The sequence below is a fragment of the Watersipora subatra genome, chromosome 7, assembly GCF_963576615.1.
Source record: "Watersipora subatra chromosome 7, tzWatSuba1.1, whole genome shotgun sequence".
Taxonomy (NCBI): domain Eukaryota; kingdom Metazoa; phylum Bryozoa; class Gymnolaemata; order Cheilostomatida; family Watersiporidae; genus Watersipora; species Watersipora subatra.
In genome coordinates this window covers 16,340,053-16,367,661 of record NC_088714.1, presented here as the reverse complement: position 1 = coordinate 16,367,661, position 27,609 = coordinate 16,340,053, and the positions used below count along the sequence as shown (strand labels likewise).

General features: G+C 36.0%; 1 protein-coding gene across 2 annotated transcripts; it reads left to right on the top strand.

Moving 5' to 3' along the window:
- LOC137400027 (organic cation transporter protein-like) lies at positions 1-27,609 on the top strand. Of its 2 annotated transcripts, none has more exons than XM_068086330.1 (10): positions 1-169; positions 9,572-9,776; positions 18,391-18,494; positions 20,183-20,337; positions 21,133-21,304; positions 21,682-21,900; positions 22,431-22,663; positions 24,556-24,737; positions 25,810-25,973; positions 27,091-27,609. In XM_068086330.1, exons 1-10 carry the CDS (start codon positions 21-23, stop codon positions 27,158-27,160), a joined length of 1,653 nt encoding a protein of 550 aa, XP_067942431.1. In that variant the 5' UTR covers positions 1-20; the 3' UTR covers positions 27,161-27,609. The 2 variants fall into 2 exon arrangements, with proteins under 2 accessions (XP_067942431.1, XP_067942432.1); XM_068086331.1 differs by having other exon boundaries at positions 41-169; positions 9,572-9,750.

Genomic DNA, 27,609 nt, shown 5'->3' with positions numbered 1-27,609 from the left:
CTTTGTCACTAGGAGTAAGGATGTCTTCCAAAGTAGATTTAACAATAGAGGCAATCGGTGCTCTGAGCAAATATCAGTGGATTGTGATTCTAATAACTGGTTTTAATTCTTTTATTGCTGCTCCTCACTTTCTGGTCATCGTCTTTCACTCTAGGACTCCGGACTTTAGGTAAGTAAGTGGTTTAGTATGATATACGTGAGTGTTTGTATTTATGACAACTTAATTTAAAAATCTGAAACAAATTTTTTGGAACCCGTATTCTGATGACTATTACTGGAATATACATCTGCAGGCTCTAAAACTGCATGATGTTATTCTGGCTTTAATGCCTGTGACAGCAGACTTAGTTAGCAATTCTAAATAAACACACGTCCAACTGAGCAATCCAAATCGGTAGCCACTGCTCATATTCGGTGACTGGTCAAACAATCAGCATGATTGTTGGTGAAGGGTGTTAGTAATGAGATGAGACTGGTAGATAATGAGATAACTGTTAAAATGCCAGATGACAACTGTTAAGGTACATCAGCCAATATTGTACACAAATAACATGCGTTGGAACTGAATAACATTGAACTGAGATTGGTAAAATCTACTATTTCTGCCAATCACAGGAGTGTCAGTTTTATTTATACCAATGTACATGTAAATCAACATGCTTGTTTCAAAACGTCACATCAGAGATGAATTCATAAGTTGTGTAATAGATTTATATATAATAGTTGCGATATGTTGGCCATTATTGTTTGGCTGAGAATTTCACCTTCTTCATGACAAACAACCGCTAGATTTGAATTACGCAATTATGAATCATGTTGTTTGCTAAGAACAGTGGTCAGCTTGGTATTTCTGCTGACGCCGGAACTACAGAGTAAATAGTCTACACATGAAGAGATAATGATTGGACCAAGTAAATAAAGACTTTAAGTTTATTGGTCTACCATTTATGTTTAGAAGGTATAAAACACTGTGTTACCTTATTTTTACTCAGTCTTTTTCCTGCTCTTATCTGAATATATTCTAAGCCTTATTCTATATTCAAGGTATGTCTTAGTCTGAATTAATAAATAAAAGGAATTATAACCTGTGAAATTAAGCTTGTTGTTATATCTATCAATCTAGATTGTGGATAAGAGATTTTAGTTGCATGCTATGCTATTCTAGGCTGTAACGGCTTATCACCGAACAGCGTTGGTCTATCAATATCTGATTATCTCAGATATTGTTTGAGTTTGTACAACTTTTCATAGTCATCATATCACTATGTCAAGTTGATTATCCTATGTCAATTGATTGTCTCAGTTACATAGGACTACGTTACTGAAGTGGCAATTATAACACGAAAGTCATCCTTTCGGGGTTATGAGGTTACACTAGTACTGTTCATCACAGTTTAGTGTAGCTGTGGGCAATATCAATAACCCGAAAGTCATCCTTTCAGAGTTATGTGGCTATGCTAACACTGTTCATCACAGTTTAGTGTAGCTATCTAGGCCTATTTAAATATTAGGGTTAATATTAATCCGACAGAATTTAAACTATAGCCCGTGAGTTCTTGAAGGTGTAGTAATACGTAGGTATTAGGGAAAATCCTTCACACTGGTGGCAGCGGTGGGATTCTATATAGTTTATAATGCCCCCGCGTCGGCGTCATCAAGCGTCACCTGAACCAATGGCAACGGGAGGCGCAAATATGGACCAATTAGCTCAGGCTTTGGCTAATTTGAATTTAAATAGACAGGCAACTTTTAAACTACCTAAGTATGATGGTAGCGGAGATGTTGAATTGTATTTGCAGCAGTTCATTGATATTAGTGCTGCTAATCAATGGGAAGATCGAGCCGCCTTATTACATCTAAAATGCGCTTTGGAAGGGGCGGCTGTGGCTTGCAGTCGTGGGGAGACACTTGAAATCGTCTTTCAAGGTCTATGAGCTCGTTTTGGCATTAGTCCAAGACAGGCTAGAGATAAACTAGGACAGTTAAGGTATAAGAGTAACTCATCGTTACACGTACTAGGAACTGAGGTGGAGCGATTAGTTGATATGGCTTACCCAGCTGCAGGTCAGGAAGTACGAAACACCTTGGCCATTGACTCCTTCACCCGAGCATTAAATCATAATGCGCTTCAACGCCATTTGTTAGTGCTTCCAATTGAGTCAGTAGCTGATACTGTGACAGCTGCTCAGGAGTATTTCCAAGTGGGAAATAACTCGGGAAAAACAAAACATCACGTTGCTTCTGTAGAAGTGGATCAGGTTTCTGTCGAAAAGAAATCGCCAATGGAGCAGGTGATGGAGAAAATGTTACAGCAAATGGAAACAAACACGGAAGTTATGCAACAGCTTTTACAGCAAAAATCTACAGCTACAGGTAGATCCTCCGGCCAGGCATCTAACAATGAATCGAGAACTCCTTTGCAATGCTATGAGTGCGGAGGCCCTCACCTAAAAAGAAACTGTCCCGCTTTGAAGACGGAAACCTTAAAGGCGGGAAACGGAGATGGTCCACAGCAGTAAAGCCTGCTGACTGTGGCAATACTGATAGGTCAAAAAGTCAGGAATCTACCAACGCTTCTAAATCGACATCACCCCAAAATGGCAATGATAGTCTCTTGTCCTTGGCGGTAGATGGGCCCAATAGGAAGTTACCTCGTTCATCACAGGTAACTGAACCTACACGTATCAACCCCAGTTACTTCCTCCCAGGGAAGGTGTCGGGCAGACCTGTTCATTTTCTGATAGACTCTGGTTGTACGTCTAATATCATATCACAGCATGTGTTTGAAAGAATATCTAAAGGAGTTAGAGATCAGCTGATGCCATATGAGTCTCAAGGAAGACTCGCAGATGGTAGTCAGATGGAGATCTCAGGGACAATCGAGTTGTCAGGAAGACTCAGAGATATTGCTTTTGTGTCTGAATTCTTAGTATGCCCCGTCACTGAGGATGCGATACTAGGAATGCCATTTTTAGAAAACAATGCTTGTGTCATGGATTTTAGACTTCAGAGTTTAAAAATGAAAGGCAGAGAGCTGAAGTGTACTAATCGGTTCGGTGATCAACTGCAGAGCAAAGTTCAAGTGGTTCACAAAGTTACCATTCCATCCCATTCTGAAATGATAGTGAAGGGTAGATTATGTGGGAAAACGACAAACGAAGTTGGGGTAGTTGACAGATGGGAGGAGAATCCCAAGGCTGCTCCTGGGTTGTTGCTGGGAACATGCTTGGCAAAAATAGGTGAGAAGTTGCAAGTCCCAATACGCTGCATTAATATAACACGAGCACCGATCGTGATAAATGCAGGTAGTTGCGTGGGGATGTTCCATGCGGTAGAGATTCCAAGCGATAGAGAGGTAGAAGTACGTCAAATAACAAATGTGTTAAATGAAGGTAACAGTCAAACTGAAGACCATCTCTCAGTAGGCTCTATGCCTGAACATGTGGGCTCTGTATATCAGGAAGCAATAAAACTTTGCACTACTGACAGAGAAAGACGTAGTATTGGGAGGCTGCTGATGGAGTTTCAGGATGTTTTCAGCAGATCTGATGCTGATGTTAGCCGAACACATTTAATCAAGCACTCGATACCGGTTAAGCCAGGAACTCGGCCAATTAAGCAACCACCCCGACGCCTCGGACCTGAAAAGGAAGCGGAAGTTGAGCGTCAGGTAAAAGAACTATCGGAGCAGGGGCTCATCACCCCGTCCAATAGTGCTTGGAGTTCGCCAGTCATCCTGGTGAAACGTAAAGATGGAAACTGGCGGTTTTGTATTGACTACCGCCAATTGAATTTCGTCACAGAACAAGACTGTCATCCGTTGCCGCGAATAGATGAAAGTCTTGATGCATTGGCCGGGAGTAAGATATTCAGCACCCTTGATTTGATATCCGGGTACTGGCAGCTTCCTTTAGATGAGGATGCACAGGACAAATCCTCGTTTGTAACTCGAGATGGGCTGTGGAAGTGGACGGTGCTTCCCTTTGGGCTCACCTCTGCTCCTGCTTGTTTTAGTCGCTTGATGGAGCGGGTGAAGAGGGGTCTTCACTGGAAAACCTTGCTTTTGTATCTCGACGATATTATTGTGTTCAGTGAGGATATTGATTCGCATATAGAGCGGTTAGCAGCTGTATTCGAGCGCCTACGGGCAGCGGGTCTGAAATTGAAGCCTCGTAAATGTGATCTTTTTAAAGCCGAAGTGAAATACCTTGGTCACGTGGTGAGTGCAGATGGTGTAGCTACCAACCCCGAAAAGATAGTAGATGTGAAAGGGTGGCCTGTTCTAAAATGTGTGCGTGAGCTGAAGGCTTTCCTCGGAACAGCTGGCTATTACCGCCAGTATGTTCCAAATTTCTCAGTTATTGCTAGTCCTTTGAATCGGATAACATCTACGTCTGCTTCTTTTTGTTGGTCGCCCGAGTGTCAGAAATCGTTCGAGACTTTGAAAGAATGTTTGGTGACTTCAGAAGTTCTCGGGTATCCAGACCCAAGCCTTTCGTTCATTCTGGACACAGATGCTAGTGCCGAAGGTATAGGGGGAGTTTTGTCCCAAGTTCAAAATGGTAAAGAAAGAGTAATTTCTTATTATAGCAAGTCGTTCAGTCCTCCTGAACGAAACTATTGCGTAACTAGAAAGGAACTTCTTGCTGTTATTAAGTGTGTTAAACACTTTCGACCCTATCTGTATGGTCGTCAGTTCCTCGTCCGAACGGACCATGCATCATTGATATGGTTGGCTAGAAGGAAAGAGCCTTCGTGTCAGGTGGCTCGGTGGTTGGAAATCCTAGGAGAGTTTCAATACAATATTGAGCACCGGAAAGGCGTCCGTCATGGGAATGCGGATGGGTTGAGTCGGATGACTTGCTTGGATTGCAGACAATGCAAAAGAATAGAAACGCGAGATGGAGGTCCAACCAGAGCTGAGGTAGTGACAGAACTTCTGGTGGATCAGAATAGATCATCTCTATTTCCACCAGATAACGTTGATTGGAGTACTGGATCATCTCCGGTACTATCACCTGGATCTTCGAAAATTGAATGGGAGAATACTGTTCTTAGAAATAGCGAACCAGGGGACAAAACAACTGAGGGCTCATCTCCCTCACATTCGGTAAAAAGTGAGGAATCATCTCCTGCTGTTTTTACTATGACCTCTCCGTCTGTAGATGGTAAAGTTGCGAGGTTACAAAAGCAGCAACCCAGTGATGTTGCCGACATCTACGAAGCAGTGGAAAGCGGGCGAGATATTCCCCGAGAAAAACTAGAAAATGGTAGCAGGGAACTGCGAAAATTACATAGTTTATTACCCGCTCTGAAGATCCTCAAAGGAAAGCTGGTACTGCAGATGAAGACAAACGGGCGAATGCGTAACTGTATTGTTTGCCCGACAACTGCCCGGAAAGCAGTTATATGGGAGACTCATCGTCTTACCCATAGTGGTATAATGCGGACTGCTCGTCGCGTTCGCATGCGGTGGTTTTGGCCCGGCATGATGTCGGAAATTCGCAAGCTCATTCGCACTTGCGAAACTTGTCAACTAGCAAAACACAGCAAAGTTCCACAGTCCGGAAACCGCCAACGGCTATACAGCGGCCGACCCTGGCAAAAAGTGGCTGTAGATTTAATAGGGCCATTCCCCCAAACTGAACGAGGGAACCAATGGATTCTGGTCTTAACCGACCATTTCACAAGATGGCAAGATGCTCTACCTCTGCCTGACGCCACTGCTCCGGTAGTAGCAGAAGCACTTGATAGCCGTATCTTCTGTTACCTGGGATTGCCAGAACAAATACACTCCGACCAAGGCGCACAATTTCAATCTGCCCTAATGGTAGAGCTTTGTCGACTCTGGAAGATAGCCAAAAGTAAAACCACTCCCTACCACCCTCAAGGGAATAGTATGGTAGAGAGAATGAATCGGACGCTCGGGGACTCATTGCGCGGTCTTCTGTTGGGAAGACAACAAGAGGACTGGGATCTTCTGTTGCCTCAAATTATGAGAGGGTTCCGTGCCTCGCCCCATTCTGCAACTGGCGAGACAGCAAACTATCTTATGTTTGGAAGAGAAACGCGACTTCCGGATCAAATCGTTTATGGGGTAACAGATACTGAAAATGTTACCACCCAACAATATGCCCTAGAGTTGCTGGAGCGACTTCAAGAGGCCCATGACAAGCTGCGGCAGCAGCAGCTTGAAATTCGAACAGATGATTCTGACGAACCTCCACTATACGAAGTTGGTGACTTGGTTAGCATGACACGAAAAAGAAAGAAGAGAGGGCAGAGCGAGAAACTGTGTCCTAAATTTGTTGGTCCTTTCTGAATCACTGAGGTGAGGCCCAACCACACTTACAAACTGGAGCGGAATGGTCAGGAATCTATTCAGAATGAAGGTCGACTAAAACCGTTTGTGGAGTGTGTGGAAGAAGCGGGTCAGGCTCCGTTTATCCCGGAGCCTGTGCGCCATCCTAACATGAAAGGAGCTAGAAAACTCAGAAAGGCACCTGATCCTTTGTTTAGTTTAGAAGATTTTCCTCGGCTATTGCCAAACCCAAAAGAGCGACAGTACACTGAGCAAGGAGCTTCTGCGGAAGATGTAGTAGAAGCGAGCGCCCAGCCTGAGGTGTTAGAAGAAAGACCGAGACGTTCACTGAAACATCTCGTAGATTATGCAAATAAGTGATGGATCATCTCCATTGCCACGGCTGTGATCATCTCACAGGCCCATCTTGTGTTGGGAAGTAGTTAGTTACACACACACATATATATATATATATATATATATATATATATATATATATATACCTAGTCTCATGTCATTATACTTTATTATATTATTACCACCATGCTCGAAGAACTGAGGGAACTGAAATCCATTCAGCGTCGCCTCGCCTCCAAAGTTGCGGTCAAAGAAGAAAGACTCCAGAAAGCATCAAAGGATACTTTAACCCACTGACTAATCTTTTACTCACATTATTATTATTGTTACTCTTACTGTTGTATATTATCTCGATTTAAAATGCCTTTTTTTAATTAAGTCGTTTAAAGGAAGGGGCCGTGTAATGGATTTATATATAATAGCTGCGATATGTTGGCCATTTTTGTTTGGCTGAGAATTTCACCTTCTTCATGACAAACAACCGCTAGACTTGAATTACGCAATTATGAATCATGTTGTTTGCTAAGAACAGTGGTCAGCTTGGTATTTCTGCTGATGCCGGAACTACAGAGTAAATAGTCTACACATGAAGAGATAATGATTGGACCAAGTAAATAAAGACTTTAAGTTTATTGGTCTACCATTTATGTTTAGAAGGTATAAAACACTGTGTTACCTTATTTTTACTCAGTCTTTTTCCTGCTCTTATCTGAATATATTCTAAGCCTTATTCTATATTCAAGGTATGTCTTAGTCTGAATTAATAAATAAAAGGAATTATAACCTGTGAAATTAAGCTTGTTGTTATATCTATCAATCTAGATTGTGGATAAGAGATTTTAGTCGCATGCTATGCTATTCTAGGCTGTAACGGCTTATCACTGAACAGCGTTGGTCTATCAATATCTGATTATCTCAGATATTGTTTGAGTTTGTACAACTTTTCATAGTCATCATATCACTATGTCAAGTTGATTATCCTATGTCAATTGATTGTCTCAGTTACATAGGACTACGTTACTGAAGTGGCAATTATAACACGAAAGTCATCCTTTCGGGGTTATGGGGTTACACTAGTACTGTTCATCACAGTTTAGTGTAGCTGTGGGCAATATCAATAACCCGAAAGTCATCCTTTCAGGGTTATGTGGCTATGCTAACACTGTTCATCACAGTTTAGTGTAGCTATCTAGGCCTATTTAAATATTAGGGTTAATATTAATCCGACAGCATTTAAACTATAGCCCGTGAGTTCTTGAAGGTGTAGTAATACGTAGGTATTAGGGAAAATCCTTCACAGTTGCCTATCTGTTGGCTATACAAATGACATGTTTTGTTTGTATGTCGTCAAACAAGTAGAAGTTTCCGTAAGTCACCCAAATTCATTGGGTAATTTGTTATCACCTGCGCAACGCCGAATATTCGACTAGTATGAAATATACTAAAAGTTGAGTAATGAAAAAGTAAAAATTACCGTTTTCCTTCCTTAGACAACCAGTGGCTGCTTAAGCTTACTGATTATAGTTTGCTTTGTGCTGTTGCCAGCATAATGTATATTTGGTCATACCACCGCTAAATGCAGGTATTAAACCATGGCTTGATGACATATTACATAATGCCTTTGTGACCTACATTGAAGAAGAAAGAAATGAGTGGCAAGGTTGACACAGAAACATTACATTCTTAAATGGCTCGCGTTCGGTCAATTTCTACTACTTTTGATAAAATTAATTTTGGCTCTGAAGGTGTGTATAAGCCTGAACATTTGGAAGAAAAGATGAAGTTTGGTTAGGCTATTACACACGGCTATAACAAAGATCCCTACTGGCTCTGAACTCGGTCAGTTTTTGGTTGTTGACTTGCAGATGTAGTAACCATAGCTCACTAGAGCCTAAGTAAGTGCTGTCTCTATTGGCTCTCTTGATGGTGTTGATCCCAAAATGAGGACAGCTAAAAGCACAAGCAAAAAATCGCAAAAAGAGAACATTACTCTGTAAAACTAGCCAGAGAAAAAAAGACAGTATGCCATAGACAGACGGAAAATCCATGTAAAAGACAATGATACCTGTCATGCATTGCCCTGCTTGTGCTGATTAACATTGATGCTTAGACTGTGATATATTGGAAGCCGTGTTGTATAATGATCGGTTTTGACTATTGTTATCATTTCATTTGTTGTTTTTATTATTATAGACATTATATTATGTTAATTCTATTGGAACTAAGTGGTATATCTATCAAAAAGTGAGTTTGGAGACTACTGCTGTCAATGCTGCTTTCTCACTCATCTTTACTGTAATAAGATTTTATATCTGTTCATTCGGCTATCAGAAAAAAAGAGGAAAAGATTACATCATACGGAATTCAAACCTTGGACTTTCAGCTTAGTAGGCTGACATGCTTTTCCAGTCAGCCACTCTCACTGACTTTTCAGAATAATTAGCTATTACACCTGATGATGTCTTAATGGTACACCGAACTACCAGGGTACTAGTTAAGATTGTATACTAAACAACTGATGGAATACTGCTGACCTTAGGATTAGTTTTCTATTATTATAGACACATGTTTTTAGACTGGCCAGAAAATACTTACGAGGAGTCATCAATTGACACAATAAGTCAGTAATTTGGTGGAGTGCTGAACAGTTTCTATTTTGGATAGTGAAATTGTAAAAAATACTCGAAAATATTTAAAATATAATATCAAAATTAAAAATATAGAACTTATAAGGGATATCGACCTTTATCTAAAAAATTTATTTTCATAACTCTAAATCATTTAATATTAAAGTGAAAGCACCTTTCATGTTGTCAAACTTTTAGTTGTATGAAGCATTTTTAAGACGTTTTCTTGTTTGTTTGAACAAACTAGAACCAAAACAATAAAGAGGTCAACAATTATATGCTATAGATGTTCTCTTCCTGACTGGCCAGAGGACACCTACCAGGTGATAAATGAGCATCATAATGAGTCTATACATCAGTGGATACCTATGAAAGATGGAGAACTGGACAGCTGCCATATATACACAAGTAATCATACTAACCAGACCAGGGAGTGCACTCAGTATGTATTTGACAGGCCAAAAGGTGAAGGTAACTCTCTCAATATGGAGGTTAGTTTTCTTCTTTCACTGTCTCTTTTCATTAAAGAAAAACTTACACAAAAATTATAGTAGTTTCTATCAGAAAGTAAAAGTATTTTTATATTATTTGCGATTGCTTCTGATGTTTGAGGTGATCTGATTGCAAAAATGTTTTAAGATCAAAAACCAGTAAAACTTGATCGCAATTAAAACACACGATCAGTCGCCAATGCGATTATGACATCAATGATGGCAAAGAAATTGATTGAACAGAGACGCGTAATGCTTCAACTTGAACGCAATAGCCGATATCAACTATGGCAACGATACCAACTAGTGATGTCATTTCGTACATAATTTTCTTCTGAGCGTTTTAATCGTGATCAAGTTTAATCGATTTTAATCTAGAAACATCGCGGCAATCAGATTCATCTTAAACATTAAAAACAATTGCAAATGCTAGAAAAATTAGGTACTTTCTGATAAAATCTACAAAAAATTACGTAAGTTCATTTTTAAGATTGGTTATGAAGCTTAAACTATATGTGATTTTGATAGTTTTATTTTTTTCTTTATAGAACATAAGCTGGATTCTTAAAATTAAAGGATTTTCTGCCATAACATTCTTTAAACTAGCATGCAATGCAGCGGTTTGTCTATGTAGATATTTTGATGTTTGTTTGTCCTTTGTTACCCGTGCAACGCCGGGAATTCAGCTACATGTAGTTATAGAATGAAGGCCAAAGTTCAGCTATCTATTTAGCATTTCAAAGTATAGATATATTAATTTACTGGCAATAATTTCATTCAAAATAGAATGGTTTTTCAAATTATACCATACAACAATAACAAAACAAAAACAAAGAAAAAAAGGGCAACAGTTAGCCACTAAAGTCAAATAATGGTTTAAACTTTAAACACAAACAAACATTGATATATAGTGTTATAGATATAAAGAAAAATACATATAGTGTTTAAAATACCTTCTCTTGCTAAAATAATATATAGTAAGTAGAAGATTGTTAAAGCATCTAGCACTGATATAAATAATAGTAATGGTTATTACAAAGACATTTTTGGAAGTAGGAGTACATGTACATAAAATAAAAAAGTAGTTATTATCCTCATATACATGTCAAATTTTGTTGACTAAGTCTAGAGATGTGGCGAGAAATTATAATTGGTCAGCAACATAATATATTAGAATTTTCTCTTTAATAACCTCCAACAGATTTGCGAAGCAGCTCTGCTATTTCTTTTTGTCATTATTTTAAAAACGCTCGTGTGGATGTTTTTGTTTGTTCACGGGGCAAAGAATTGTTTTCTCAAGAAAGCACTTAGAGGAGGTATTTAACTTTAGATAATTTTCTGTGAAGGAAATTCGACACTTAGAAGCAAATTTTGTAAAATATCAGATATTTATACAAGGTAAATTAAAACTTAATTTTATATTTACTATAATAAGAGCCATGTGCATCTGCCTTTCCGAAATCACGCTGAGAGCGTTTGGAAAAAATTGTACAGCACAAAAATCACACTCTGATATTTGGCTTCCCATCAAAACACTCTATCACCTGCATTACTGGACCACTTTGCCGCATTCCGGAGTAACTGTTCACATACTTATTACATCCGATGATCTTATTACTAGATGATCTCTCACAGCGCATGAAACTGGCAGCGCACTAGTCGATATAGAACTAGGACCTGGCAGACGGTATGCCGTAAAAGAATGTGAAGTGTAATAACTAACTGCAAAGATTTTCAAAATGTATCAAAGCTAGCTGAATGTCCAGCGTTGCCCGAGTAATCAAAAAGTCTGTGGACAAAAAATTTATTTCCATCTAACATATACACCCTTTACCATTCTAACTTTTAAACTTCATATTAGGAGAAAAGCTTTTGGTACAGTTAAAATGAATAAAGAAAAAAAATTAAACTACTATAAAGATTTTCAAACAACGTTAACCTAAGTGTTTTGTTGAAATAAATTCGGAGGAAAAATTAAACTGTAAACGTGTTGAAATGTAAATGTGAAATCATTAGCAATCAATAGCTAAATATAGTCTGTTTTGCTACAATTCCAATAAAAAATTACTATATGACAAATTATATAATTTTATTTTGTTTCAGTGTTGCCATCATAAGGCGAAACTATTGTATAGACGTATAGATTGGTATAGAAATCCATGATATAATGCAATCACCTCCTGGTAAAAATAATCAAAATCACCATTAAAAAATAGCAAAAAACAATATGTTAACCTTAGTAACTATAGTTAGCTACAATAACTTTAGTAAATTTTGTGGTTATAATCTGTGATAAAATGTAACATTACATTGTACTATGGGAAAAGTTTTTACCTTCAAGACAGATGTGTAACCTAAGCGCTGAATCTAACTTAAATGATTTGAGCTTACTAAATACATACATAAAGGAAGTTTCAGTATGTATTTTTGTGAACTTCAATCGTTTAACTAAATTTTTATCACTTATTTGTTTGCGAGTTTGGTTTTACCATAATTGATAGTGCTGAACTGGAAACTGAGCAGCAAAATAGCAACATATTTTTTATTTTGTCGCATTCAGTACATCAATCGCCAAATTTTAACTTAAAGAGAATTTATTGTTGATATTGTACGATGGAAAAAAAATTGCCCTAGTATGGCAAGAACAAAAAAACATCGTGTTTCACAGAGTTAAGCGAAAAAACTTTTATAACAAAAGCATCGTATTGCGTAGGTGCAATGTATCAATTAATATGTCATTTAAAGTATACAGTATAGATGTTAAGTATAAAGTATAAAGGTAAATTATAGGTGTTTAAACATAAATGTGAAATAGTTAGCAAGTAATGGCTAAATTAAATCTGTTTTGCTACAATTACAGTGAAAGAAGATTTAGTAATAATACAATTAATATGAACTGAGAAAACAAAATTAAACTCCTGAATATGTTAAATAAATAATAACAATTCTTGAATAGAAATGTATGTGTTTATAAAAAGGTTGCTGTTCTATCAGAAGCTATGCATCAAAAATTTGAATATGACGATACTGGTACCTGTCAATACTGGAACAAATGTAAAAATGAGATATCGAACTGGTTTTGGCTGACCAAATGGAGAAAGAATGTAGAGGCTATTCCTATTTCAGATAAAACAATTGTTCGCGTAAAAAGTATTAGCCTTTACTGATTTAGCAACTGAACCTTACAAAAAACCGGAAACAGATGTTCACAGAAACACGATAAAGCATTGTGTTCATAGAGTAATACAGTTCATAGAGTTTGAATTAATACATCATTTAGCGTGTGAAGTTGGGAAACAAGGAAAAACTTGTAATATAAATTATAGTATATATTAAGAGTTATGAATTTTAAGAGGCTTTGTAGACTTGTGGTTAGACAATTGGGTTACATACCTGAGTTTGCAATCTTGGTGAGTTTCAAATCCAGCGGGATGTGAGATTGTAATTCCATGGTTTTAATACCTATAGTCAAACATACCATGGGACACACAGACAGTAACACAAAATTTGAGATTTATATACATGTATATAGATACTAGCTGTGCCTCCCACGTTGCTCGGGTTTTAAAAATCAGCTTATAAACAATGAGAAGTGATGAGATTTGCATACCACTTGCTGACAGGCAACTCTCCAGCGAGTGGCAGGCCATTGCCAAATGGCCTGGCACTTTGCCAATGAGAAATTCCCCTAAGCTAGTTAGTAAGCTTCAAATGCCGGTAGGCAATGACATTGCATCAGCATTGTTGCCCAGCTAGGCTATTCTAATAATAGCTATAGCCGGAATTCAGACCAATATACGACATACAGACATACAGACATACAGAAATACTTTGAGAAATATATATATATATATATAAAAATTGTTTCCTCACCCCAGATACCCCGTATTGGTGGTAAGTTCTGCTCTAACTCGGGTCTCCTACCAGAGACCTGGGAGTTTGAGCACTCGCTTCAAGATCTTAGCTGTTCCCAATAGCGCACTTTTCTGCAACTCACCTGAGTTGATTGTTGTTGGTATTTGGGCAAGCCACATTTTATGCGCCGGTGTTATTGCGCCCAGTGCCCCAATGACTATTGGGATTACAGTTGTTCTTACATTCCAGCATTTTTCAATCTCTTCTCCAAGAGGGAGATATTTCTCTACCTTTTCTTTTTCTTTGATGGCTATATTGTAGTCATTGGGTACTGCTATATCTATTATAGTAACCCTCTTGTTCTCCTTGTCTACCACCACTATATCTGGTTGGTTTGCTAGGACATGCTTGTCAGTTTGGATGTAGAAGTCCCAGAGGATCTTAGCGCGGTCATTTTCATTGACCTTACCAGGAGCTTCCCACCAGTGTTGTGGTTTATTAAGGCCATACTCATCACATAGACTTCTATACACAACACCTGCGACATGATTATGCCGCTCAGTATATGCGTTTCCTGCTAGCTGCTTGCATCCACTGATGATGTGTTGGATGGTCTCAGGTGCTTCTTTGCGCAGTCTGCATCTAGGATCGTCTCTAGTGTGATAGATTTTCATTTGGAGTTGCCTTGTTGGGAGCACTTGCTCCTGGGCTGCCATGATTAGCGACTCTGTATTGGCCGTTAGGTTTCCTTTGTTCAGCCACATATATGTCTGGTGAAGATCGCCAACCTTAGATATTTGTTGGTGGTAAGCACCATGAAGAGGTTTCATTTGCCAGAAACATATATATATATATATATAACTCCAAACGAAAATCTATCACACTAGAGACGATCCTAGATGCAGACTGCGCAAAGATGCACCTGAGACCATCCAACACACCATCAGTGGATGCAAGCAGCTAGCAGGGAACGCATACACTGAGCGACATAATCATGTCACAGGTGTTGTGTATAGAAGTCTATGTGATGAGTATGGCCTTAATAAACCCCAACACTGGTGGGAAGCTCCTGGTAAGGTCAATGTAAATGATCGCGCTAAGATCCTCTGGGACTTCTACATCCAAACTGACAAGCATGTCCTAGCAAACCAACCAGATATAGTGGTGGGGAACAAGGAGAACAAGAGGGCTACTATAAAAGATATATGTAGCAGTACCCGATGACTACAATATAGCCAGCAAAAAAAAAGAAAAGGTAGAGAAATATCTCCCTCTTGGAGAAGAGATTGAAAAATTCTGGAATGTAAGAACAACTGTAATCCCAATAGTCATTGGGGCACTAGGCGCAATAACACCAGCGCATAAAATGTGGCTTGCCCAAATACCAACAACAATCAACTCAGCTGAGTTGCAGAAAAGTGCGCTATTGGGAACAGCTAAGATCTTGAGGCGAGTGCTCAAACTCCCAGGTCTCTGGTAGGAGACCCGAGTTAGAGAAGAATTTACCACCCATACGGGGTATTCGGGGTGAGGAAACAATTTTTATTTATATATATATATACATATGTATATATATACACATATATATATATACTGTATATGTATACCTTACCATGCTGAATGTTGGGAGTTCGAATCCAATTAAAAGAAATCTTTTTCTCGCCTTCGAACAGACACAGCTTTTATTTGACAAGTATTATAGACTCAATTTTATGCAAAATGATTTATGAGAATTCTTAACAGCCTCTAAAATATCACACTCTTACACATCCTTTGGCTGTACTTGTTGAGCTGGGCTACTCTACAACCATTGTACTCATTTATATGTATAAACCGCAGAGTTTGTGTGTCTGTTACTTTAGTAATCGGTCTGTCCAGCTATAGCTATTAAAATCTTGAATTTAAATGCTCGCGCCATGCTAGAATTGATCTCACAAAAATTTCAACTAATTATTTAACTACTAGACTATAAAAGCTCTAATGATTGCAAAGCGCTTACTATATACTGTATACTCTGTTTCCAATTTCATACGCTAAATGACGCATTAATTGATTCATTGCGCCTATGGGTTACGTTGCCCAGTTATAAAATATTTTCCGCCCAGCTCTATAAATCACCATGCTTTTTTGTCTTCATTATACTAGGGTGAATTTGTTTTCCCGCAATGCGATATTAACAAAAATTTCTCTTGAAATTAAAATCTGGTGATTTGCTTACCGATTATATATATCATTAAGAGATATACGTTGCTCGCCATTTCAGTTCCGTGTTATATATGCTGTAAAAATATATGTAAAAATGGATTCGCAAAAAAATAAGTAAGAAAATTTTAGTTGAAAGTTTACTAAATACATGTACATTATACTTCAAGCATGTGTTTAGTAAGCTAAATTCATTTATGTTAGATTCAGAGTTTACGTTACACATCTGTCTTGAAGGTAAAAACTCTCAACGATGCGTTCTACATTTAGTACATTATAATATTCTACATGTAGATCATAACCAAAACATGCACTAAAGTTATTGTAGGTAGCTAAAATAGTTACCAAGGTTAACATATCGTTTTATTATTATTTTTAATGATGATTTTCCCCAGGTGTTTTCATTAGATAATTACTATGGGTTTCTGTACCACTCAATACGTTTATATGATATTTTCAACACATGATGACAACCCTGAAACAAACTAAACTCATATAATTGTATACCAAATAATTTTTCATTGTAATCGTAGCAAAACAGACTATAGTTAGCCATTACTTGCTAAAGAGTTCACATTTACATTTAAAAATCTTTATGGTTTTATTTGCCCACCTAATTTATTTCACCAAAACACTTCTTTCATAATATGAAATTTAGAAGTTACAGTTGTTTAAAAACGTTTAAAAATCTTCACAGTTGTTTTTATTTTTTTCTTATTTTATTTGAACTGCACCACAAACACTTTTCTCGTGATATGGAGTTTAAAAGTCAGAATGTTAAGTGTTGTGTATGTTAAATGAAAATAAATTCTTTGTCCAAAGACTTTTATTCTTCGGGCAACGCTGGGCATTCACCGAGTGCCATCTAAACTCCTATGAGTCGCACTGCTATGATGCAGCTTGCTTGTGGTTACTCTATAGTTCAAACTAGGTCACCATCACTGCTGCCACATGCTCCCACCTGCTCATAGTATCACTCTCACACGCAGCAGCACTAGTGATACTTGAATCTTTTAAAATCCAAAACTAACTTCATAGTTGACTGATGAAATATAAAAAGATTACGAAACATTAATCCTGTGCTGGTAGAGCCATTCCACTGCAAACAGTTGCTGAATAAATATTGAATGTAAAGAAGGATTAGAAAAAAATAATTTTCTAAAATGGAATTTTGATTTTAGTCAGTAACTAACATTATGCTTTGCATAGCCAGCAGCGTGTCTGTAGCTTTGCCGCAATGCTATCCCATCAACAATCCATGAACCTATTCCTTGAGGCAATTATGCATGCAAATGTGCATTCTTGAGTTTCAAATCAAATGGGCATTTAGGAACCAGGTTTCAGTGAACACACAGGGTTATGAAAACAAAAAAATTAGCAAGATGGTGGAAGGCATGAAGCATATGCGGGTGAAATTTTAATGAAATCGACCAAAAACTATGGAAATGCAGACTGTATATTCAGACTAACAGACAGACACATACAATAACAACATGGAATTTATTAATATAGTAAATGTATGCAACAATGCTGATAAATTTTAGTCAATGTACATCTTTTCATACCAATAGATAACTTTTAATTATTCCAGAAAGCAATAGAAAGGTAGTAAGTTAGATCAGAGTTGTATCATAGTTTGAGATGTAGAAAACAGGAGTGTCCAGATTTCCGCAAAATTCACATGAGATAAATTTAAGATGAAGATACCGAATATCTTACTTGCACTTTCACTATTCAACCTTACCACTTAGTCTGACCAGATCTTTCATCCAAAGTTCATTTGAAAAGGCTTTTACAGGCAGTTTATCAAAATGAGTTTTCCTTTACAAAAAATGTAAAACAATTTTAATATATGTCAAGAATAGATAAAACTGTTTTAAACCCTTGGAATTCAAGTTGCACTATAAACTGTCTATTAAAATGACAGTTAATACAAAAATTCCCTAAATTTCTCATAAAAAACCTCCTTAATAATGTAGGATTTGCCGGGGACTGTATTGTCGTATCTACATGTAAGTATAACAGCTCATATCCCAACATTGCTTCCTCAAGTTTTTATTTAAAATGAAAGTGTAGAAACAGTTTGCTTTATTAGAATAAAAAGCCAGAAATAGATTTGTATTTTTATTTATTTTTATAAGTGTATTACTTAGGTTTTTATTTCAATAAAGTATGTGCTATCAAAGATTGAGTTATGAATCGCATCATAAACCCGTTTCATTTTAATCAATAATAGCATCAAAAGCATTAGCTTATAAATGTTTAGCTATAGTTGAATACTAAAGTTGACAAGAGAGATATATTTTTAGTCAGCGACCAAGCTGACCATTGGGTCTTTTTGGCTTGTTTCACCTTTTCCCATTCCCATTTTTAACCTTTGTTTCAGAATTTGTGCAAGTTTTGAATTTCGTTTGAAACCTGGCGCTAAGTATTTTCAGTTTTTTGTTTGAATTTCTGTCTGAGACATCAAAAACTGAGTTCAGAATATATTCATTTAAAAACGCAAATGACGCATAAGCTTGCCATCTCATAACTTTTGTGATTTTGTTTATTTTAGTTTGAAATGGTCTGCTCTAGCGCAATCTTTGCCACCACAACCAAGGTAGTTTTCACAATTGGTCTGGTGGTCGGAGCTGGATTGACCGGCATAATTGCTGACAGGTAAGTCATAGTTCATCTTTTAAAGACAAACTTGCAGAACATTTTAGTAGATTTTATTAAAAAGGACTGGCACAGTAGATGCTCCTACAATTTAAACAATCCGTTCCACAAAAATTTACCTAACATAGATTTCGCATTATACGAACAGTAAAAGACTTCTAAATTGACTAATTTGCTCAAAATTTTTTCCAAACTTACCCCTATGGCCCTTCAAAAAGGAAAAAATACTAGACTTAACTTTTTATTTAATGACTGTATCGTAACTGTAGTATTATTAATTTGTATTGACAACCTTTATGTATTCTTTTATAACTTTCACTCTGTTCATGGTCTATAATTGCAGTAATTTCTTAATGAGTTGAGGAAAACACACACCTTCAATGTCAATTTACCTCGAGTGCTTTTTTTCTAGACAGCAAGATCTATTTTGCAAAAGGAAAGCCATTAAAAATGTTTTATATGTTTAAAATAAAGTAAAACAAAAATATAATTTTACTATAATAAGAGCAGTGTCTCTCTCTTCCGTCTATTTGTCAAAAAAGTTCAAGGTTATGATAAAAGATAGCTTTCGATAGACTTCAAATTGGGACATTCTTATTGGTAGACAGACAGTCTAACACAGACACCGGATAGTTGCGCAGCTACTTTACTTGTAGTCTGTGTTTTATCTACACGTCTGACAATTTCTTACCACGAAATAAACTGCCAAGGTACTAGAATATGTAATAGAAATAACCCTATATGTCGTTTTCTCTCTCAAGTGTGATAACAGGGAAAGTGATAATTTTTAAGACTAACCCCAAGATGTTTGTTATTCAAATAGAATTTGAGAACTTGCGCCAACTTTACACTTTACGTTGAATGGAATTTTTTTTATGTAGTACGAAGCGAATACATTATGTAAATTTTTTTTGTTATGTGTAATTTTCGTTATAGGAGGTATACGTTATAAAAGCGTCTATACTGTATTTTTCTATCATTTGAGATTGTTTTTGATGTTTAAGCTGACCTGACAGCCAAGATTTTTTCATATTAAAATTGATCTCGGAAACAAAACTCGATCGCGGTTGAAATGCTTAGAAAAATGACATATCCAAAATGGTTTCAGTAGTCATTAATATTGTTTACAAGTGATGAATTGAAGGGTGTCATCAGAATCAGTTACTTATATGTTTACACAGAATGTTAAGGGAAAGGTTAGACAATTTTTAACCAACCTAATCTATCTTTAACTAATTTGAAAATCTATGAAAATATATCTGAAGCTATATTTGAAATTTCATTTTAATAATTGTGAGCGAATGCACAATAAAGTATAATATACTTAACATATTATGTTAATAGAGATGCGTAAAACTGCAACTTGAACGCGGTAGCCTATGTCAGTAACGAGAAGAAAAAACAGGAAACATGACTCGTGGTGTCATTTTTGGAGACATAGTTTTCTTCTAAATTTTTAATCGCGGTCAAGTTTTGTCAATATTAATCTTAACGTATCCTGGCAGTCGGATCACCTCACACATCAAAAACAATCACAAATGATAGAAAATACTTGTACTTTCTGACAAAATCTAATACAATTTTGTGCATGTTCATCTGTAAGTTATTTTAGCCTTGTCTTTTGCCATTTTACCAGTTTATAGTAATTGTTTAATGCCACCTCGAATTGCTATAGATTTGTGTTTTAGGATAGGAAGGAAGCCAACTCTGATAGCAACATTGTTGTTAGCAGGAGCAACTAGCCTTGCCTCTACTTTCTCTGTTAATGTCATCATGTTTGCAGCCTTGAGATTTGCTATTGGAGCTGGCTTTGTTGGCGTTCTCCTTCTGAACAATGTGATTGGTGAGTCATCAGTCAATCAATCAATCAATCAATTAATCAATCAACCAATCAATTGTATATTCAAACTTAACATATTCTGTACTTACTGTTTGTCACCTACAAATCTGGTTTCTGGTTTGTTCACCATTTTCAAATGCTGTTTCCAAAATTTTAACACTTTATAGGGCATATCTCGTCTATTGCTTGCTAACGTTTGCATCAGCTTAGGTTTGATGGATTTTCTTGGAACAAATAGTTGTTTTATTAAAAAAGGTGAAATAGAATCTATACAAAAGGGTAACGTCTCAAAATAGACAAGACTAGCCTCAGAACCTTTTCAACTTTGCTTAGCCCATGATGATCTTTTTATATCTCAAGGCTTCACATGCTGTCGGTATATAGTCATGGAAATGTCTGGATTTGGTCTACAGCTTGAAAGATTAAATTTAAAATTTTCTGTCTTTGTGTGCTTTAGTTGTCAGTATAAACCTATTTGCTGATGAGTAAAATTAGCTAGTAACATAGAGCGTGCTGCCTGTTTCACCTCTGAATATCTGATAATTTTTAATTGATGTCGAAAGTTTAGAAAATGAAATTCCAACAGAATTAATCAATGACAACTCAGCCAAACACACTAAACTCCAACTACTGGCCAATCTGTGCACTGAAACATCATCTCGTTAGAGTCATATTCTAAACGTTGTGATGATCATAATATTTATAGAACCTAGGCAGAAGATCAGCTAGTGCTGCTGATTGATTGGTACACTTGTCAGCAAATGAGTAAATACAACTGTGAGCATATTATTGTTGTAGCTATGGAAGTCGTTGGCCCAAGCCATCGCATTTATGCTCTCGCAACACGATCGCTCTTCTGGCCGGTAGGAACCATGTTGACGTCTCTGGTAGCCTACTATGTTAGAGACTGGAACTGGTTTCAACTGGCATCTTCTATTCCAGCCTTTGTATGCGCTTCTGCAGTTTTATTGTAAGTTTCTCTATAGCAGATGCCCTGACTCATTGCTTGAATAAGGCTATCAGAACTTTTACTAAAGCCATACTAACATTTTTTCAGCTAAACTTGACCCTTACAAAAACTTTGTGTTTCACCATTCATTTTTTACCTTATACGCACCTGTAAACCAGTATATAAAACTGCCCTTATCAAATAAGGTTAAATTTGTAATAGCAAATTAGAAGCTTTCAAGTAATTCTACATCCCAGTTTACCTCAAATTTATTTTTTTGAATTCTATAGACGTCAACTTTTAACATTTCTTGCCAAATATTTTTAAAGTACTATATCAAGTAAATTTAATTTTAATTTTTCTACAAAGGATTCAAATTGAGATATCTCTTTTAACAGGTTTCTTGATGAAACGCCTCATTACCTGATGAGCAAAGGAAAACATGAAGATCTCACCAAGCTTTTTCAAAAAATGGCCAAACGAAACGGCAGAGAGCTTCCAAGAGAACTTGTTAAAGCCCTCAAGGAAGATGAGCAGGCAGCGCTCTCTGAAAGGTTCTTGGACATCCTAAAGGCTCCTGTACTTTTGAAGAGATTTCTTGTGTTTCTCTACCTTTGGTACGTCTAATCAATATTAAAATTATAACTTCTCATTTAGATTCAAAACAGAAACAAAGTTGTTTGGTATTTAAAAGAGTAACATTAAGCTTGTACAGTTTTAGACTCATTACCTTTTACAGACCCCACACAAAGAATTGGGACAATTAAGTACATCGTCATTATCATTAACCATATAACTGTTTTACCAATGGCACTAGCTTATTACTTCATGGATTCTTTGTGTCTAACAACTTTATTAATCTCAATTCATATTATATCTTTGAAATAATATTGTTTATTATCTCAAATTTGGTATATCTGATAAATTAAGGGCATAAACATAGTGTTAATACCTCACATGTCGTTACCGCACTATTTATTATAGGCCGCACGACTAACATTATACACTGTAAGCGTACAATCATATAAAACCTGCTTGATTTTTGTGTTTATAGATAGCACAAACATGTAATATACACTGCAGGTGTACAATCATATCAAGCCTGTCTCATCTTTGTGTTTGCAACTAACGAAAAGCAAATTTGTAGGCTTATTGCAGGAATGGGATTTTATGGTCTAAACTTCAACGTAGCTAACTTGACTGGTGATGTGTATACAAACAATATCATCTCTGGGGCTGCCGAAATACCAGCATCAGCTTTGGTTTTTACAACTCAGAAAATAGGAAGGAAGAGTTTATGCATTGGGTCGCTGCTCTTTGGAAGTCTTGCCCTCATCAGCTCTGCAGTTATGATTGTGTATTTGGACATGGAGTTGGAAGGTGTGTAATCAGACCTCAATTTATTGCTAAATATTACTTAATCCATATTAATGTAATACTATTGAATACATATTACTTATCGTCTTGAGTAATTCTTTACGATGCTAAGAATTAGTACAGTAGACTCTCCTTTCTTGTGAATTCCACTGAATGCCAAGAATTTACGTAAAGTTTTGGATCGTATAACACAGTGAATGTAATAAAAAGAAACAAGTTTTTGATACAAACTTATAATACTACAGTTACTGTATGGTTATTAAATTAGGAAGTTAAGTTTTCTTTATTTGAAATAGCAAAGAGCTGGCCCTTCACTGTAACATCAAATCCTAATAAGACAAATGTTCTTGGAACGGATCATTTACGTTGTAGGCCGGTCTACTGTACACGTAAAGCGTGTAATGCTATTGGCTTGTATGAAGAAGCACATGTAATATTACTGACTAATACTATTTGTGATCAGAAAGCAATGCAGTTACATGTACATCAAGTATTTTGTACTAGATCCAAGGTGTTCTCTAAACATCTCAATATGTCTGCAATATCTCAGCTTTTATATGTTCCCAGTGCATATCTCTTATAGTTTAGAATATGATTTCAAATTGCCATTTGCCTTTTCTAAGACATTAAATTTTAGACTAAAACTAAAAATACCCATTTACAGTTGCTTACCATTTAAAACTAAACCAGTCATAGATCTTTTACTTAATAAACAGCCAAGTTGGAGTGACATACTATAAAGTACTTACAGAGCTAAGTACATACCTTTTTCAAATAGGCTAAAAATAATGCAAAGGAAACTTAGATTCCAACCACTTCGACTTTCAACCGGGTGTCTGCGGCACAACGCGGTTGAAAGTCTAAGCGTTCTACTTTTTGCAACCAACTCTATATGTATTTTCAATAACAAGCGGTCGTAGATTTATTTATATACGAATCAAATCATAACACAAACAGAAGCGTGAAGCCCTCTGCAGTCTACAGGCAAATGGTAGTTTTGTATAGAAGTTTCTCGTGTTGAGCTTACTCATTTTTTTTGTTCAGTTGACCAACCTTCAGCCAATGACGTAGTCAGAGAGTGCGGTTCACTTGGCTAGCTAGCCTCCAAAGTGACTAGGCCTCTTCCACCATATCAAGCGTTTGATACCATTTCCTAATAAAGAGCAGACTTTTATCATTAGCATCCAATAAAGAGTGAAGATGCAATGTTAGTAACCAATCGGCTTTCAGCATTAGTAACAATAAAGCATGTAATTTCATTACGTTTACTTGAGAAGCAATGAAATTTTTAAAAAGTTTGGTTAATCCTTGGTATGACAGATATTTATTATAAGTTAAGCCCAAAGCAACTTGGTTTCAGCCTGGAGTGAGATTTTTGCTGTAATCTAAACCTATTCATATATATATACTAGCTGTGCTACCCGGCGTTGGTCAGGTAATAAAAAGGTCTTTGGAGAGAAAATTGATTTGTATTTAACATATAACAACATTTGCCATTCTTACACAAAACACAAATTCTTTCAAACTACATGTCATGAGAAAAGTGTTTTGTGTATTTGAAATAAAATAAAAGAAAAATAAAACAACTGCAAAGGTTTTAAAACTTTGTCAAACAGCTGTAACTTTCAAACTATTAGCCTGGCACATTGCCAATGGATAATTCCAATAAGCTAGTTAATAATCACTACGCTTCGAAAGACGTACGCCATGACAATGTATCAGCATTGTTATGGCGTAACGTCTTTAGAACAATGCTAGACATTGCGTCAGCATTGTTCAGCTACGCTATTCTAATAATACATGTAGCTATAGCTGGAGAGACACACTTACATACTTTGAGAAATATACTGTATATATAGAAGACAGAAGAAGTGGTATTTTCAACTTTTTTGTAGCAAACAGTGCTGCACAAATTGCTGTGTCCATGCTCGGCAAGTTCAGTATCAGCATAGTGTTCTCTCTTGATTATTTTTGGTCAAGTGAGGTCTTTCCATCAACTCTAAGGACAACGATGGTTGGTTTTTGCTCACTCGCTGCTAGAGTTGGAACTATTCTGTCACCTATCATAGCTGATTTGGTAAGTTGTTTTTAGAGTATTTTTTAAATTCTTACTATCTTTGCTCTTGAGACAATGGCATATTTTACTATCTAGAGACTAACTCTTGTATGTACATGTAAGAGGTTTTTTTTAAACCAAAAAGTACAACCAACAGACATTTGATTTGCAAGTAAATAAATTCATGCCTTTTTCCACTGTTTTTTGTTTCTCTATCTCACTATTGGAAGTTACATATTAAATAAAGCTCGACTCCCAAAGTAGATACTGAGTCAACTAATGCTAATAAATAATAGAGAGGAGAAACTTCTAGTTTGAGAATACACTTGTGTCTCAATAATTATTTGTCGTGTATCTCAGAGTATATTTATTTCACGTCTCTCTTGTTACATTTCGCTACCGCACCAAGCCTCGTTGTTTCAATTAATATTCTTATTTTGTATTTTTAACTAGCTCTATGTTTACATCTATGTTTACATCTATGTTTACATCTATGTTTACATATTTATCTCATGAGCTATTAACTGCTCTATTAAACTTACTCCCAATTTGAGGTCACCCACTTGAACTTTCCAATATTTTTTACAATTTTCTACAGCTTTCTTCAGCCGCTGGTCTACCAACAAAGAATATGTAACTTTCATAAACAGTTTATTTTGCTGTAATACTCTTTATAAATAGGTAATCGTAATAAATCTAGATTTGTTAAATCAAACTTGGCACCACTGACGCTTCTCTACCACTCAGTGCAGTTACTCCTAATCACCGTTCCAGCGTATGCTGCTCCTAAGAGGTTCACTGCTAACAATTAAATTCTATATTTCAGCTTAAACAAGCCTCAATAATTTTGGCTTACAATTAAGATATCAATTGTATCTTATGCCTTAATCAAAATCCTTTTTATAGTTTTATTGCTTTATATAAAAATCATAAATGCAAAACGTTGCAGCTCTTATTTGTTTGCAGCTGAACAATAAATATTTTTCCCTTTTTTTGTTTTACTATTGTTGTATGGCCTAATTTGAAAAACATTTCTATTTGTGAAATGAAATTATTGCCAATAAAGTACTATATAAATATCTTTTTGTTCTAGTATCAGCAGGTCGTCACGATATTTGGTGTTGGACTTGGACCTTTTATATTTGGCATCAGTATGCTTATCGGAGGACTTCTAGCTTTCTACCTTCCTGAGACCAGCCAACAGAGAGTCCCTGAGACTATCAAGGAAGCTAATGTATTTCGTACCACGGCTGGCGAGTAAGTTAATATTTCTTATGTACGCATTGGTACTTAATTATTAGTATTTACATCTTAGTACCTACATATTGTACTTACATCTTGGTCCTCACATCTTGGTACTTACACCTTGTACTTGCATCTTGTACTTACACCTTGTACTTACATCTTGTACTTACATCTTGTATTTACATTTTGGTACTCACATCTTGGTACTTACACCTTGTAATTACATCTTGTACTTACACCTTGTACTTACACCTTGTACTTACATCTTGTACTTACATCTTGTATTTACATTTTGTAAGTAGTTTCGTAGTTTTAAAAATATTTTATGTTCAGAAACATATTTGTTCTTTAAAAAAGCAAAGTAAATAATAAATAATTTTCAAAATAAAACCCAAAAATTGAGGTTTTAAAAAATAAATTGCTGTATCTAAACTACTTTTATTTAAAGGTCTTTAAACTAGAAATTGATTGCAATCATAATGCTAACATAAAGGGCTAGCATATGCTGTATTACTTTAACTCATAACAGAAAGAGTGTTGCCAGAACTTAACCAATTAAATTTTGTTCTAGATTAGAAACAAAAACAAAGTAATGAATCTACTTGAAATTACTTTTTAAATCACACAAAATTAAGAGTTACTCTTATCTTAGTAGTTTTTTCTTAATTTCTGCTGCTACAAAAATTATTTTCAACTATATTTTGTGAGACAAACTGGTAGAAAATTTGTTTCACTCATAATTAAAAACAAAACTGAAGAAACTGGCTAAAAAGTTGCATAGAATTTAAAAAGCGACTACTTTACTTTGTTGAAACTTAGGGACAGATGAATTTACAGGAAAGTTCATCAAAAACTCTCGGTTTATCAAAATAATTAAACTGTATGCAAAACCTACTTTAATTAGTGTTATTGTTCAAGTACAGGTTTTCACTCAAAATTTAAAAAAGTATAAAAATGAGATATACATCAGTTTTGTTGGCCATGTTTATATTTCTGAAATCTAAACATGAGTTAAAGGGGCATCAATACCAATATATCTTAAGTCCTTCAGCCAGCCACATCTAAAATGAGTTTCTAACAGAGTGTAAAGTTAAATGATGCTGTTATACCTTACTCGTGTTATTTGTAGGAACTCAGGCAAAGACTCCCAGGCTGAGAGTGATTTAGAAGCTAAAGGAGATCACCTTACCCAGCTTTAAAAAAATGTTTTTGTTTAATGAATGGCATTTGATTAGATCTATGATATTTTTAAGTAGTTACTGGATAATTCTTTAAAAGGTAGGAGTTGAGATGGCGAAATAGTTTTAGCAAAGATGAAACTGCTTTTCATCAGCTACGCATAGCTGTTGGTAGATGGTAGTTAAAAAATATCTTGTTTGCTAATGACTATTGTCGCTGACTAAAAGCATCTGCTGACAAGACTGAAGGCTGTAATGGTATGTAATACTGAAGGGTGAATATCATGGTAAAAAGTTAACAGCATTTATCAAAAAACATTTTTGGTTTATTGCTGGCAACGCCATTTTATTTTTTATTTACTTGAAAATATGCTTCCCCCGTATAAATTTTCTTCATACTATATTAATTTATTTTTTATATTTGCTACAAAATCATTTATATCAAGCAAAAATATAACAGTTTTGAAATT